At 41.0% G+C, this 16671-nt stretch overlaps 1 protein-coding gene across 2 annotated transcripts in view; it reads right to left on the bottom strand.

The window, feature by feature from the left end:
* The window catches only part of slc41a2b (solute carrier family 41 member 2b), a 134601-nt gene that overhangs the window by 64621 nt on the left and 53309 nt on the right, over positions 1-16671 (bottom strand). For both annotated transcript variants that reach the window (XM_061961241.2, XM_061961240.2), the window contains exon 7: positions 5738-5885. In XM_061961241.2, the coding sequence (XP_061817225.1) occupies positions 5738-5885 (148 nt within the window). The remainder of the gene's footprint in view (positions 1-5737; positions 5886-16671) is intronic.

Genomic DNA, 16671 nt, shown 5'->3' with positions numbered 1-16671 from the left:
ACATTACCGTATTTTCCGGACCATAGGATGCACCGGATTATAAGGCGCATTAAAGGAGTCATATTATTTATTTATTTTTTCTAAATGTAAAACACTTCCTTGTGGTCTACATAACATGTAATGGTGGTTCTTTAGTCAAAATGTTGCATAGATGATGTTTTACAGATCATTTTCAAGCCGCTTTCTGACAGTCGCATCAGGAAGCGCCGTTTTGTGGGCGGTCTTATTTACGTGGCTCACCTTCTCCCCGTCATCTTTGTTGTAGCGGTGTAGCGTGCAAGGACGGGCGTGGAAGAAGTGCCAAAAGATGGACATTCAGACTCTACTTCGATCAATAACGGAGCAGCATCTCTTCATCCGGAAACAACAACAACGTCCCGTGAAAAAACGTCTGACCGGAACTCTCTAATAACTAAAGTTCCTTGGGTGAATAATGTAAACTCACTACACCGGTATGTTTTAGCGCTTTCATGGCAAGTTTACTGACGGATATAAGTAAGAACTTTACACTACTTTACTAAATTGGCCCTATTGTGTGAATGTGAGTGAGAATGTTGTCCGTCTATCTGTGTTGGTCCTGCGATGAGGTGGCGACTTGTCCAGGGTGTACCCCGCCTTCCGCCCGAATGCAGCTGAGATAGGCTCCAGCACCCCCCGCGACCCCAAGAGGGACAAGCGGTAGAAAATGGATGGATGGATATTAAAAATGGCAACAGCGGAGAATGAATGTCCCATAACAAGAAGATAGAGAAAAAGTAGAAGCTTATCGACTACGGCGTTGGCAAAGGCGGACACGCGCAATTTTTCTGGATTTATGCAGATCCCAAATACAGATCAGCAGGAACCAGAAGGTAAGAAAAGTTTATTTTGCATAATATTGCGGAATAAAACGCCAGATAATATGTATTACCTTATACACACACCATAATAATACTCGTATGTTGAAGCACAGTACAATCCATCAAGCGGTGCGCCTTCATAGCTTACCAAAGTCGTACTAAAACATTTGGAAAGATTTTTGAGCGCCGTGTGTAATGTTCTTTATTTTCAATGGAACATTTAAAAAATGTTGGTGTTGTTCACTTGAGTCATATTTCCATCATAGTGCAGTCTACACGTATCTCTTATGTTTGACTGCCATCTACCGGTCACACTTATCATTACATCATGTACTAAATAAAATTGCATTGAGGTCGGTAAGCAAAACCAGAATTATTCCTTACATTAGGCGCACCGGGTTATAAGGCGCACTGTCAAGTTTTGAGGGGGAAAAATGATTTTAAGTGCGCCTTATAGTCCGGAAAATATGGTATATTACTTCAATTTGTTTTCAAGTAAAAAAATAAATACTAACCTTATTTTCAAGGTGTGGCGGTAATACAAATGCCGTGGAGGCGCGCCACATTCAATTACATTAAGGGGAAACCCTGAAAGGTGGTTGATGTTATTGATGATAAATAAACAACATCAAACATTATGTTGGCGCCGTGGTACCACCTTTCCCAAATGTTAAAAAAACAACTTCAAATCTTGTCCAGTCGTTTACTGACATACACTATTTATGTTTAACCCTTGTGTAATGTTCATATTGTTGTTACTCGGCCAGTGTTTGTGGGTCTGATGGACCCGTTGCATTTTGTGGCTTTTAATGCCTCACAATCAAACACTTTTATGTTAAAATACTGAACAGATGTTTACCTTATCCCAAAAAACATCTGTTCAGTATTTTAACATAAACGTGTTTGATTGTGAGGCATTAAAAGCCACAAAATGCAACGGGTCCATCAGACCCACAAACGCTGGCTGAGTAACAACAATATGAACGTTGCACGGGAAATTTCTCTGCCAGTTTCTGCATCCCACAGGGATTCTTCTTTTGTGGTTCTGCATCTGCGGTTCCCACACAAGGTTGCAACATTGTCAACGTTGTCTGCTCTCATTTTCTCGCACATTCGACCCTCTGATGTTCTGTGTACCTACACTCTGTCCTCCTCCTGTCTAGGCCTGCTGTGTGTGTGTGTGTGTGTGTGTGTGTGTGTGTGTGTGTGTGTGTGTGTGTGTGTGTGTGTGTGTGTGTGTGTGTGTGTGTGTGTGTGTGTGTGTGTGTATTATCAAAAAGGCACAGCAGAGACTTTACTTTATGAGACTCCTCAAAAAGAACAACCTGTCACGAAAACTGCTTGTGTCCTTCTATCGCTGCTCAATAGAGAGTGTGCTGACATTAAGGCTGAAACGACGCGTCGACGTCATCGGTTACGTAAATACGTCGACGCCGTTTTTGTGCGTCGACGCGTCGCATATTTACGTCACACTACTGTCATGGCGGAGCGCAAAGCAGACGATGCGAGCGGTGCGAGCGAGGGGAAAAAAGCACGCCAAAAGTCGTCAAAAGTGTGGGAGTATTTCAATAAACGGCCTAATAATGTTGTAGCTGTCTCGTCAGCTGACGCGCGAGCTCGCAACCGTGGCTGCTTAGCAACCAGCCAAACCCCACTTAATAAAATTATATTTTATCTTAGAGCACATCCGCATCACTATTCACCTTGGCAACCCCAGGAAATGTATATAATTCGGCATTATTTCGGCCAGTCGGCTTATATGATCAGAGCCGATCAGTTTACGTTCACGCGCAGGTATAACGCGGCGCGCTCCCGTCTCATCTGCTGGTGCGCGAGCCCGGTAATTAGACCGCTGTGTCAAATCAAGGAGTACAAAAGACGCCAGCGCAGAGTGGAAAAAGGTTTAGTTCATTACAGATAACCCAGAGTTGTGCCAAAAGTGTACCAAAACCAAAAGCTGAACGGACAGCCGGTAAGATTACACTTTATTTCTCTTTGTGGGTGTGGCGCACCTGTTGCGCTGGTGAGATGGGGGGTGCGGGGGAGTTGTGTGCATGTAGCGTGCTTAGTCTGGAGGCTAAATACACACAGTGTGTTTTGTGTAACTGTTGTTTAGTAAGGAAGTGTTGATATTCTTTGCTTAGTTTGATAAATGTTGGAACAGTTTGCTTCATCAGGAGGGTGAAGTCGCTCAACTTAAAGTGTTGGATTTAACTGTGTTGGATCATTGGCTGCTGGTGAGGGCATAGAAAAAGGGGCATTTTTCCACCAGTAGACAGCGTTTAAGATTGAGTGTTTCACTGCTAATTTAATAATATATTTATATTGAATATGGATTTTAAATATGTATCTAAATAGGTGGTTAATTGGTTAGGTATTTATGTATTTGCATATTGGGTTTTCTGCTGCATTTATCTATTGTGTTTCTGGGTTTAAATGTATTTTATATGTATCTTGGTGCATTTATGTTGAGACAATTTTTTTAAATCTGTTTTAACTTAAAGGGAAAAGATGTGTCCATTTTCTTGCACTTGTTTAATGGTTAAGAGTTTGATAGCCTAATTAAAAATTGTAAATTATGGGATTGATAATTGATTGATTTTTTACAGCATGTTAATCTTGTGGTGTTTTGTCCTTAAAGGTTTTTCACCTACTAAAGAAGCTAAAGGCTACTAAAGAAGCTAAAGGCTACTAAAGGCTACTAAAGACAGCTAAAGAAACTACTAAAGAAGAAAAAAGAAGCTGTTTCTTCGTTGGAAAAACTGTTGCAAACTAAAGGAAAATAAAAAGGAAAAAGTAACTACGGTCTGGTCTTTTGAGTGAAATCCAGAAGCCACGGTCAGCATTGGTACATCCCTTCAAGTGTGGGATAAGCACAGCGAAAAAAGCAAAACACTTGACAGTTGTCGAGCGGAAATGGCCTATCATAGCAGCACAACGGCTATGAACGAACATTTGAAAAGAAAACACCCGACAGCGTTCTTGCCATCACCATCAACTAGTCAATCGTCCGCGTGAGTATAGGTTGTCATCATTACACAAAAACAAGAATGTGTCATTTGTATCTGCGTTGTAAATTCATAAACTAAAACACTGTTTCGCTCTGAGAGGCATGTTTGGCGTGCCTGTTCAGTGTTTACAAAGACGCGCTCCTCTTTAACGCTAACGTTAATTAGTTGTGCAAATACCTTTTACAACATTAACAGTTACATATACTATGTACAAACCAACAATTAACTTTCACTTTAATCATACTATCATTGTTGTGTTATTAAGCAAAATAAACAATACTTTTACTTTTGTTGAAATGTTTACACTGTTACAGAATATTTCGTTTTGCACTTTTTTGTATTGGATGTTTATCTTTATTTTTGCACATTTTAAAGCAAAATAAGCAATACTTTTACTTTAGAAATGCTTATACTATTGCAGAATATTAAGATTTGCACTGGATGTTTACTTTTATATTTGCACATTAAAAAGCAAATAAGCTACTTTTAATTTTGTTAAATGTTAAAAGTTTTAAATGTTTACATTGTTACAGAATATTTTGTCATGTTGTTGTCAATGTTGACTGAGTGGCCATACTTCTTTTTTTTTGTAAATAAAAGTCATGCCTTTTGAAAAAACTGGCCTACATTTATTTGTTCATCTTCATTTTAAATAAAAAAAATAATCGGTAAAAGGAAAAATAATCTATAGATTAATCGAAAAAAATAATCTATAGATTAACCGATTAATCGAAAAAATAATCTATAGATTAATCGATAGAAAAATAATCGTTAGCTCTAGCCTTAGCTGACATACTGCATGTGTGTATGGTATGCCAGCTGCACGGCGGCAGAGAGAAACGCACTTCAGAGGGTCATAAAAACTGCCATGAAGATCACTGGCTGCTCTCTCCCCTCCCTAGATGAACTGTACAGTGCCAGGTGCCTCAAAAAGGCCCAAAACATCATAAGGGACCCATCTCACCCTGGACATAAACGTCTTGAACCGCTGATACAGGACAATAAAATGCCGGACAAACAGACTTAAGAACAATTTTTGCCCGAAAGCAATAGTGTCGCTGAACACAAGACGACAATAATGACTGTGCATGTGAGCTGTGTGCTTGCTATTTTTATGTATTTTTATCTATTTATCTATGTTCTTATGTTTTTATGTGTTATGAATTTGCACTAAATTAGTTTTTCTTGCAATTTCGTTGTACAATGTACAATGACAATAAAGATATATTCTATTCTATTAACCCTGGGTCCAGTGGACCCGGACATCTTATATGTAATAGAAATGTGTATGGGGGGTGTATGGTGTGTGGTCATTAAATATGTATTCTGATATATGTTCTTCACTGAAAATGAGCCAAAGTCAGTGAGTCTCAGTTTGAAAAATTAATTAATTGTATCATTTTTCTTTGAATAAAAAATGAAAACGGGTGCCACAGACCCGAACACCACACAAGTACTGTAAATGAGAATCTCCAAATATCGCTTATCAGCCTACTTAACTACTAATATTTGGTATCGGCATCCGCCCTGAAAGAAAACTTATCGATCGATGACTAGTTTGTGTTTGTCTTCAGCTAAAGCTGTATCGCACCAATGTGCTGACCCTCTATGAAAACTAGAGCACATGGTTTGAAGTGCACACCGCTGTATGAAAGGTGTATTTTTAAAGCCTAGGGGACCATGGGAGTATCTGTGCTTAGGTGCTTCTGCAATTTGTTTAGAGGATGAGTCATCGTGCAAACCAGACGCCTTGGTTGACTGTTTTTTTCCTTCCCTTTTGAAGTCGCACACACACACACACACACACACACACACACACACACACACACACACACACACACACACACACACACACACACACACACACACACACACACACTCTCCTACCTGCTGATGACCATGGCCGTGATGACTGGCTCCCATCCAGAGTACAGCAGGGTGCGGCTGGCCGGGTGCTTGGAGGAGACCACCATCCACAGAGGGGTCAGACACATGAAGAAGGCACAGAGCACCGATGCCACGTATGGGTAGGAGTCTGGAGAGAGAAGTTGAGGCAAGTTTAATTTTCAACTTGCTGAATGACATGCTCTTCTCACTCTTTCCTGTGTCTCCCTCTCACAGACAGCAAGCGCACCTTCTTACACACGTCACATACTGTCACGTCATACGTCACATACGTATACGTCCTCACCGAGCAGAGAGGTAGCAGCATGGCTAACGTTAGCTGTGATGCTAGCGCAGCCGTGCGAGCAACGTTCTCTGTAAGGTGCGCGCCTGTGCAATTGCGCACTGCTCAAGCGTCCTCTGCACACGGCAAATCTATGCCACCCACAAAATCAAACAAAAAAATAGGCGCATAACAATTTTCGACACACGGACACGACAGAGAAAACCGTTTTCGTCATCATTGTTCAAATATTGTAACGTCTGTCGAGACGCTTATCTCCGTTCGGTGCCACACGTCCACACCATCAAAATGCCGAGGCAAACATTTCCAGATCAACACCGTATGAAAAAAATAGTGATTTTTTTTGTTGTGATTTCCTTCTCTGCATGAAAGTTTAAAATGAGCATATATTAATACAGTATGAAGAAGAATGTTTTAATGTAGACACATAGAATCATCATACTGCTGTGATTATATGCATCAAGTGTTCATTCAAGGCTAAGGCAAAATATCGAGATATATATCGTGTATCGCAATATGGCCTTAAAATATCGCAATATTAAAAAAAAGGCCATATCGCCCAGCCCTAGTTTCAATGATGCCATTTCTGTTTGTCATATATAATTTTGTCTATTTTGTGTTTATCCTTGAATAAACAGGTCAGTTTCTTGTTACCAACCATTGTGTATTATTCAAACTCCCCTAATTCAGCTGGCTAGTTATCAAGAGTACTAAAACCCTTTTCAACATGATTCTGACAACTAAGTAGGCTAAATAACTTTAAACTTTAATACATGCTCGGATAGGCCAGTATCGGTATCGGATCGGAAGTGCAAAAACAATATCGGTATCGGATCGGAAGTGCAAAAACCTGGATCGGGACATCCCTATTGCATATACTGTAAGTGTCTTCCTGTCGTACTCGTGTCCCAATGCGATTGCCACTCTTACAAATGATTTCCTTTAAATTATGGATTTTGCCTCAGTCTTACTGAGAGGTACCTCTCTGAGCTGCTCTAGCGTGAAGTGTCTGCTTTGCCAGCTGATCTGCCAATTCATTGCCCTCTATGCCTGTGACCCCATAGGAACCTTACGCTGGTATTCATCCTCACAAGCCTGAACAGTGTTTCATATAAGTCATTAACTGTATCTTGAAATTTTGAATAGAGATTAACGCTGACCTCGAGTCTGCGCAGACCACCACCTTTTTTTAGCTGTGACTCTTCTACCCACTGTAGCGCTGCTGTGACTGCCCATAGCTCGACTGTAATCACAGCTAAATGGTTAGTTGAAACACTGCCAAATGGTTTGTTGTTCTTTCTTTAACTGCAACTCGTAGCCTTGGTAAGTGAACATAAAAAAACAATCACTTACTGTACTAACTGCAACTCGTAGCATTGGTAAGTAAACATAAAAAAATTAATCACTTACTGTACCACGTCTGCTCTCACTGGGATGCCGAATGATGGGATATTTATAAATTCCCGTTTAAATGCAGAATTAATCATAATCCACGTGAAAGGTTAAAAAGAAAAGGTGCCGCAAATCGAGCGTCTTTTCCGTTTTTTCTGGCCATCTCCAGGTCTAAGATGGATGTCAAAGTTGACCAACTTATGGGTTTATGTCCACAACCTTCTACTATCAAGGTGAGAGGCAGGATTTAGAGAGACTTAGACTTCCTTTATTGTCATTCAAATTTGAACTTTACAGTACAGATAAGAACGGAATTTTGTTGCATTAGCTCGTTGTAGTGCAGGATAAAAGAGCAATTTATAAAAGAAGGTGCAGATACAAATAGATAGATTACTGTACAGATAAATATATTGCACTTTTGCATATGCATCCACGTTTATGTATGTATGTTATACTGTCTTTATATTTCTGCGAGTTAATCCGTTTTTTGGGGTAATTGAGGGGATTATTATGATGCGTTCAAGAGTACGGTTGCAAAGGGGCGGAAAGTTTCCGGTAAATTTCTGGAAACTTCCCGGAAATTTACCACGAGAAGTTAAGCTCGGGAAGTTTGGAAATGTTGACCCTTTTTTGATTGAATATTCAAAGTTGGACACCGTCCATCTTATTCTATAAAATAAGATGAGAAGCTTGTAAAACACTAATGCATCCGTCCCTGTTCGTGTTGTTACACCCTCCGACAACACACCGACGAAAGTGAGAAAATGGCTGATTGCTTCCCGATGTGAGAGCGAATAATAGAAAGGCGTTTAATTCGCCAAAATTCACCCATTTAGAGTTCGGAAAACGGTTAAAAAAATATGTGGTCTTTTTTCTGCAACATCAAGGTATATATTGACGCTTACATAGGTCTGGTGATAATGTACCCCTTTAACAAGTACAGGAACAGCTAGCTAGCTTGGGTGTAAGTCTGCTGGAGTAGTCTACAGTCATACAGTAACAAGCAATTACACCTCTATTACACTTAAATACCATATATTTACCCCAGTAATATCATCAAAACTTACCTGACTGGATGAAGTCCTTGGGCTCAAATATTAGTGTGGCCTGTAGTGTGTAGCATGCTGGGAATTATCTGTGCGTGTGATGCAATAATGCACTGCACATGTGATGGAGGAATGCACAGTGAAGGGTTGAAATTCAACTGAATTTGCATTATATCAGGTTGTTTTAGCTAATAATCATGCTTCAAGATCTAGCATGTTGCATTCAATGTTTATTCCCATCAATTTCCCATTAATTCCCGTTAATTCCCATATATTCCCGTTAATTCCCATTGAAAGTTTCCCATTTTGAATATTCCCGGAATTTTGCAACCTTATTCAAGAGTCTTACGGCCTGAGGGAACAAGCTGTTACAGAACCTGGAGGTTCTGCTACGGAGGCTGCCGAACCTCTTTCCTGAGTCCAGCAGTGAAAACAGTCCTTGGTGGGGTTGGAGGGAGTCTCTACTGATTTTGTGAGCCGTAGTCAGGCAGCGGCTTTTTGCGATCTCCCGGATTTGTAATCTAGAATTAACTTTCACCAACTCAGAGGCAACGCAGCAGCTCAATGTGTCAAAATAGCAGCATAAGCTAGTTAGCTCTCGGTCATCACGGCCTTGCTAAAAAATAGTTTGTCTGTGTTAGCGCTTATAATAACAATAATGCTAATACTTGTTAATATTCAGGATACGACATGTAAATGGAGTGTTATTGGCACTTTTTGAATGTTTTTTGAGGGTTTTATGGGCGCAATAGTTTATTATCTGCATTGTTAGCCACCTCTTACTTGACGCATTTACGACTTATAATGCATCCATAATGGAGCCTATCTCAGCTACAATCGGGCGGAAGGCGGTGTACACCCTGGACAAGTCGCCACCTCATCGCAGGGCCAACACAGATAGACAGACAACATTCATAAAAAAGAAAAACATATTGTTATTGTCTTATATAAGGATTGTGAACAATAGGCAAAATTCGAAAAAAAAAGTGCACTTCCCCTTTAACGTGAGCGGAAAGGTAGGGCAGACAAGGTCATTTACTTCCCTGCAGCAGCATGTAGAACATTTTTCAGTCCCTAATTATCTCCCACTCAGCATATGACAGTTAACACTAAGACATGGACATGAACACATTGACCAAGTTAAGACCAGATGTTTTATTTCATTACATGCAAACGTATAAATGTGCTTACTTCTAAAGAAATGGGCTAATGGATTTAGGGCTGTGCGATATATCGAATATGCTCGATATATCGCGAGTTTGTCTCTGTGTGATGTAGAAAATGACTATATCGTGATATTCGAGTATAAATTCTCACACAGTTGCTTTTAGCTGCGAGCATTACACTACAGGCTTTTCTCACTCTTTCTTGTCTCTCCTTCTCACAGAGACATAAAACAAGGGCACCTTCTTACTAGGGCTGGGCAATATGGCCTTTTTTTAATATCGCAATATTTTAAGGCCATATCGCGATACACGATATATATCTCGATATTTTGCCTTAGCCTTGAATGAACACTTGATGCATATAATCACAGCAGTATGATGATTCTATGTGTCTACTAGGGATGTCCCGATCCAGGTTTTTGCACTTCTGATCCGATACCGATATTGTTTTTGCACTTCCGATCCGATACTGACCGATACTGATACTGACCGATACTGGCCTATCCGAGCATGTATTAAAATTTAAAGTTATTTAGCCTACTTAGTTGTCAGAATCATGTTGAAAAGGGTTTTAGTACTCTTGATAACAACTAGCCAGCTGAATTAGGTGAGTTTGAATAATACACAATGGTTGGTAACAAGAAACTGACCTGTTTATTCAAGGATAAACACAAAATAGACAAAATTATACATGACAAACAGAAATGGCATCATTGAACTTGGGCTGGGCGATATGGCCTTTTTTTAATATTGCGATATTTTAAGGCCATATTGCGATACACGATATACAGGTAAAAGCCAGTAAATTAGAATATTTTGAAAAACTTGATTTATTTCAGTAATTGCATTCAAAAGGTGTAACTTGTACATTATATTTATTAATTGCACACAGACTGATGCATTCAAATGTTTATTTCATTTAATTTTGATGATTTGAAGTGGCAACAAATGAAAATCCAAAATTCCGTGTGTCACAAAATTAGAATATTACTTAAGGCTAATACAAAAAAGGGATTTTTAGAAATGTTGGCCAACTGAAAAGTATGAAAATGAAAAATATGAGCATGTACAATACTCAATACTTGGTTGGAGCTCCTTTTGCCTCAATTACTGCGTTAATGCGGCGTGGCATGGAGTCGATGAGTTTCTGGCACTGCTCAGGTGTTATGAGAGCCCAGGTTGCTCTGATAGTGGCCTTCAACTCTTCTGCGTTTTTGGGTCTGGCATTCTGCATCTTCCTTTTCACAATACCCCACAGATTTTCTATGGGGCTAAGGTCAGGGGAGTTGGCGGGCCAATTTAGAACAGAAATACCATGGTCCGTAAACCAGGCACGGGTAGATTTTGCGCTGTGTGCAGGCGCCAAGTCCTGTTGGAACTTGAAATCTCCATCTCCATAGAGCAGGTCAGCAGCAGGAAGCATGAAGTGCTCTAAAACTTGCTGGTAGACGGCTGCGTTGACCCTGGATCTCAGGAAACAGAGTGGACCGACACCAGCAGATGACATGGCACCCCAAACCATCACTGATGGTGGAAACTTTACACTAGACTTCAGGCAACGTGGATCCTGTGCCTCTCCTGTCTTCCTCCAGACTCTGGGACCTCGATTTCCAAAGGAAATGCAAAATTTGCATGGTTGGGTGATGGTTTGGGGTGCCATGTCATCTGCTGGTGTCGGTCCACTCTGTTTCCTGAGATCCAGGGTCAACGCAGCCGTCTACCAGCAAGTTTTAGAGCACTTCATGCTTCCTGCTGCTGACCTGCTCTATGGAGATGGAGATTTCAAGTTCCAACAGGACTTGGCGCCTGCACACAGCGCAAAATCTACCCGTGCCTGGTTTACGGACTATGGTATTTCTGTTCTAAATTGGCCCGCCAACTCCCCTGACCTTAGCCCCATAGAAAATATGTGGGGTATTGTGAAAAGGAAGATGCAGAATGCCCGACCCAAAAACGCAGAAGAGTTGAAGGCCACTATCAGAGCAACCTGGGCTCTCATAACACCTGAGCAGTGCCAGAAACTCATCGACTCCATGCCACGCCGCATTAACGCAGTAATTGAGGCAAAAGGAGCTCCAACCAAGTATTGAGTATTGCACATGCTCATATTTTTCATTTTCATACTTTTCAGTTGGCCAACATTTCTAAAAATCCCTTTTTTGTATTAGCCTTAAGTAATATTCTAATTTTGTGACACACGGAATTTTGGATTTTCATTTGTTGCCACTTCAAATCATCAAAATTAAATGAAATAAACATTTGAATGCATCAGTCTGTGTGCAATGAATAAATATAATGTACAAGTTACACCTTTTGAATGCAATTACTGAAATAAATCAAGTTTTTCAAAATATTCTAATTTACTGGCTTTTACCTGTATATCTCGATATTTTGCCTTAGCCTTGAATGAACACTTGATGCATATAATCACAGCAGTATGATGATTCTATGTGTCTACATTAAAACATTCTTCTTCATACTGCATTAATATATGCTACTTTTAAACTTTCATGCAGAGAGGGAAATGACAACTAAAAAAAATCACTATTTTTTTCATACGGTGTTGATGTGGAAATGTTTGCCTCGGCATTTTGATGGTGTGGACGTGTGGCACCGAATGGAGATAAGCGCCTCGACAGACGTCACAATATTTGAACAGTGATGACGAAAACTGTTTTCTCTGTCGTGTCCGTGTGTCGAAAATTGTTATGCGCTTATTTTTTTATTTGATTTTGTGCGTGGCATAGATTTGCCGTGCGCAGAGGACGCTTGAGCAGGCGCGCACCTTTGCGGCTGCGCTAGCATCACAGCTAACGTTAGCCATGCTGCTACCTCGCTCTCTGCTGGGAGAGGGCGTATACGTATGTGACGTATGATGTGACAGTATGTGACGTGTGTAAGAAGGTGCGCTCGCTGTCTGTAAGAAGGAGACACAGGAAAGAGTCAGAAGAGCCTGTCGTGTAATGCCCGCAGCTAAAAGCAACTGCGTGAAAATCCACAGACCTGTGGATGTGTTGAAGGTGTGCTGGAAAATGCGCAACGGAAATTAGGGAGCAGCAGAAAAGTGGAATGTATTATTTAAATCGGTGCGTTGGAAAACACGGACCGGAGTTTTTTTAAAACTGGATCTGGATCGGCATTTTCCCATGCCTTGCCGATACGCATTTTTTTGCAAATATCGGCGGCCGATCCGATCCAAATATCGGATCGGGACATCCCTAGTGTCTACATTAAAACATTCTTCTTCATACTGCATTAATATATGCTCATTTTAAACTTTCATGCAGAGAAGGAAATCACAACTAAAAAAATCACTATTTTTTTCATACGGTGTTGATCTGGAAATGTTTGCCTCGGCATTTTGATGGTGTGGGCGTGTGGCACCGAACCGAGATGTTGACGTGCGGAGTAAGCACTCTTCATTCTCTAGCTATTGTGTGTGTGACAATCATTGGTACTTTAACTTTAACAGGTGACTTTTCAAATGATGCTACATATTAGCAGTAATGCTACTTTTTATAGCAACGCTTTCGCCCCACACTTGACAAATTACGGTTGTCTGTTCAACATATTCCCACTTGAAGCCAAACCACCGCAAGACGATGGACCCCCTGCTGTTTTTTGGGGGAATTAATTCTTCCTTCATTTATTACCAGATTCGCACCTTCTTTCGCTCGTATTACCGCTAGCATCACAGCTAACGTTAGCCATGCTGCTACCTCTCTGCTCAGCGAGGGCGTATACGTATGTGACGTATGTCGTGACAGTATGTGACGTGTGTAAGAAGTTGCGCTCGCTGTCTGTGAGAAGGAGAGACAGGAAAGAGCGAGTAGAGCATGTAGTTTAATGCCCGCAGCTAAAAGCAACTGCGTGAAAACGTATACTCGAATATCACGATATAGTCAATTTCTATATCGCACAGAGACAAACCCGCGATATATCTCGCATATCGATATATCGCCCAGCCCTACTTCTTATATATTGTCACGCGTGCAATGTCATACGCCCTCGCCGAGCAGAGAGGTAACGGCATGGGTAACGTTAGCTGTGGTGCTAGCGGTGCGGTGCGAGTGGTAATACGAGAGAAAGAATCTGGTGCGAATCTGGTAACAAATGAAGGAAGAATTAATTCCCAAGAAAAACAGCACGGGGTCCATCGTCTGGCGGTGGTTTGGCTTCAAGCGGGAATATGTTGAACAGACAACCGTAATATGTCAAGTATGCGGCATAAGCGTTACTACAAAAAGTAGCAGCACTGCTAATTTTGAAAAGTCACCCGCTAGAGAATGACGAGTGCTTGAAACTCCGCATGTCAACATCTTCGGCCGGTGCCACACCCAACAAAATGCCCAAGAAACCATTTCCACATCAACACTTTTTGAAAAAAATAGTGAACAACAGGAGATAACGTCCGCAGGAACCTACCACATAGCGAAGGACATACACAATTTGATTTCCTATTATGCAGCTCATTTTGATTTGACAGTTATTGAACTATATTGTGTGACATCATGCACAAAAGCGCACTTTTTTTTGTTTTTAACTATTGTAGTGGTGTTCTGTAAAAAAAGAGCACTTTAATTTATTGTTGTTTTGATATGTCATCTTAGTGACATTATGCACAAAAGTGCATTAATAGCTTGTTTTAAAATGTCTCTGACAATCTTGCACTTTCTGTTTTGGAAATGACATGAATGTTTGTGCCACTGCTTAATAACTGTTTAATAAATACATTTTTGGTAAATTGACTTAGTTCCCTCTCTGCAATATATCGTGTATCGTAACATGGCCTAAAAATATCGAGATATTAATAAAAGGCCACATCGCCCAGCCCTAAATGGACTGGAACCATATAAGCCATTGTGTTTCAGCTCAGTGCTTTTTAGGCTGCAAACTAATTCAGACTGAATCAACAGCGCCATTTTTAATAGCTTGAAGATTAATAAAAGAATAAGAAGTTGACAGATGATGTATCTAAGAGTATGCCTTTTTTCGTTGTACTTCAGTATTTATCATCTTGCACGTTTAGCTTAAGCACCACAAAGAAGGTTTGTGTCAAGACTGCTTCTTTGTTTACGTGCAATTAGGCCGAGCACCTGCTTAAATCTGCCAGCAACAGCTGGATGTTCTACTCTCTGCGGTACAACATAAGTGTGGTTGGGAAAACAGTCCAATATTTATGACCAGGATGGTGTCAAACGAGGCAGAGAACAGAAAGGGCTCACTGTTGAGCTGGACCTTCAGGCAGATTTAACGAGGCCCACAGCTAGAAAAGTGTGAAGATGGCGACAACAGTGCCGGCCATTATTGGCTTTCCTTGCCACCTGTATTAAGCGCTGGTTGCAGACATACTAACACCACCAAGTATGGCATGCAACGGAACAGCTTTGGATGAGTTCGGAGAGGTAAACATTGACCTAGACCACGGTTTCCACAGACACACGTCCTTGAAATCTTGCACAAAGTCTTTGTAGAAGACAACGGAACAGCTTTGGATGAGTTCGGAGAGGAAAACATTGACCTAGACCACAGTTTCCACAGACACACGTCCTTGATATCTTGCACAAAGTCTTTGTAGAAGACAACGGAACAGCTTTGGATGAGTTTGGAGAGGAAAACATTGACCTAGACCACGGTTTTCACAGACACACGTCCTTGAAATCTTGCACAAAGTCTTTGTAGAAGACAACGGAACAGCTTTGGATGAGTTCAGAGAGGAAAACATTGAGCTCGACCACGGTTTCCACAGACACACGTCCTTGAAATCTTGCAGAAAGTCTTTGTAGAAGACAACGGAACAGCTTTGGATGAGTTTGGAGAGGAAAACATTGACCTAGACTATGGTTTCCACAGACACACGTCCTTGAAATCTTGCACAAAGTCTTTGTAGAAGACAACAGAACAGCTTTGGATGAGTTCGGAGAGGAAAACATTGAGCTCGACCACGGTTTCCACAGACACACGTCCTTGAAATCTTGCAGAAAGTCTTTGTAGAAGACAACGGAACAGCTTTGGATGAGTTTGGAGAGGAAAACATTGACCTAGACTACGGTTTCCACAGACACACGTCCTTGAAATCTTGCAGAAAGTCTTTGTAGAAGACAACAGAACAGCTTTGGATGAGTTCGGAGAGGAAAACATTGACCTAGACCACGGTTTCCACAGACACATGTCCTTGAAATCTTGCACAAAGTCTTTGTAGAAGACAACGGAACAGCTTTGGATGAGTTCGGAGAGGAAAAACATTGACCTAGACCACTGTTTCCACAGACACACGTCCTTGAAATCTTGTACAACGTCTTTGTAGAAGACAACGGAACAGCTTTGGATGAGTTCGGAGAGGAAAACATTGAGCTCGACCACGGTTTCCACAGACACACGTCCTTGAAATCTTGCAGAAAGTCTTTGTAGAAGACAACGGAATTGCTTTGGATGAGTTGGGAGAGGAAAACATCGACCTAGACCACGGTTTCCACAGACACACGTCCTTGAAATCTTGTACAACGTCTTTGTAGAAGACAACGGAACAGCTTTGGATGAGTTCGGAGAGGAAAACATTGACCTAGACCACGGTTTCCACAGACACATGTCCTTGAAATCTTGCATAAAGTCTTTGTAGAAGACAAAGGAACAGCTTTGGATGAGTTCGGAGAGGAAAACATTGACCTAGACCACGGTTTCCACAGACACATGTCCTTGAAATCTTACAGAAACTCTTTGTAGAAGACTGGAAAAAATCACATGGGGGACCAACTCCACATCTTCCATTCATGCTCATGTACAGCGTTGGTTGCAGTGCCTCGTTTCTCATTGCGTTTGTCCATACAGTCTATATCAGTCTGTCAGATAAATTGTATATACGTTATCACACAATTTGTTTTCTATGAGTTCAGGTTGCCCTGCGTGAGGACCGTTTGCCTGGGTTACTATCCACTGGTGCTTACAAAGCTATCTTTGATCTTATCAAGCAAAAGGCGGACAGCTTGTAAATCTCCACTGTGTGCGATGGAATGCGCCGTAGAGGTGTCG

The sequence above is a fragment of the Nerophis lumbriciformis genome, linkage group LG05 (assembly GCF_033978685.3).
Source record: "Nerophis lumbriciformis linkage group LG05, RoL_Nlum_v2.1, whole genome shotgun sequence".
In the NCBI taxonomy this organism is placed as follows: domain Eukaryota; kingdom Metazoa; phylum Chordata; class Actinopteri; order Syngnathiformes; family Syngnathidae; genus Nerophis; species Nerophis lumbriciformis.
This window is presented reverse-complemented; position numbering and strand designations above follow the sequence as displayed.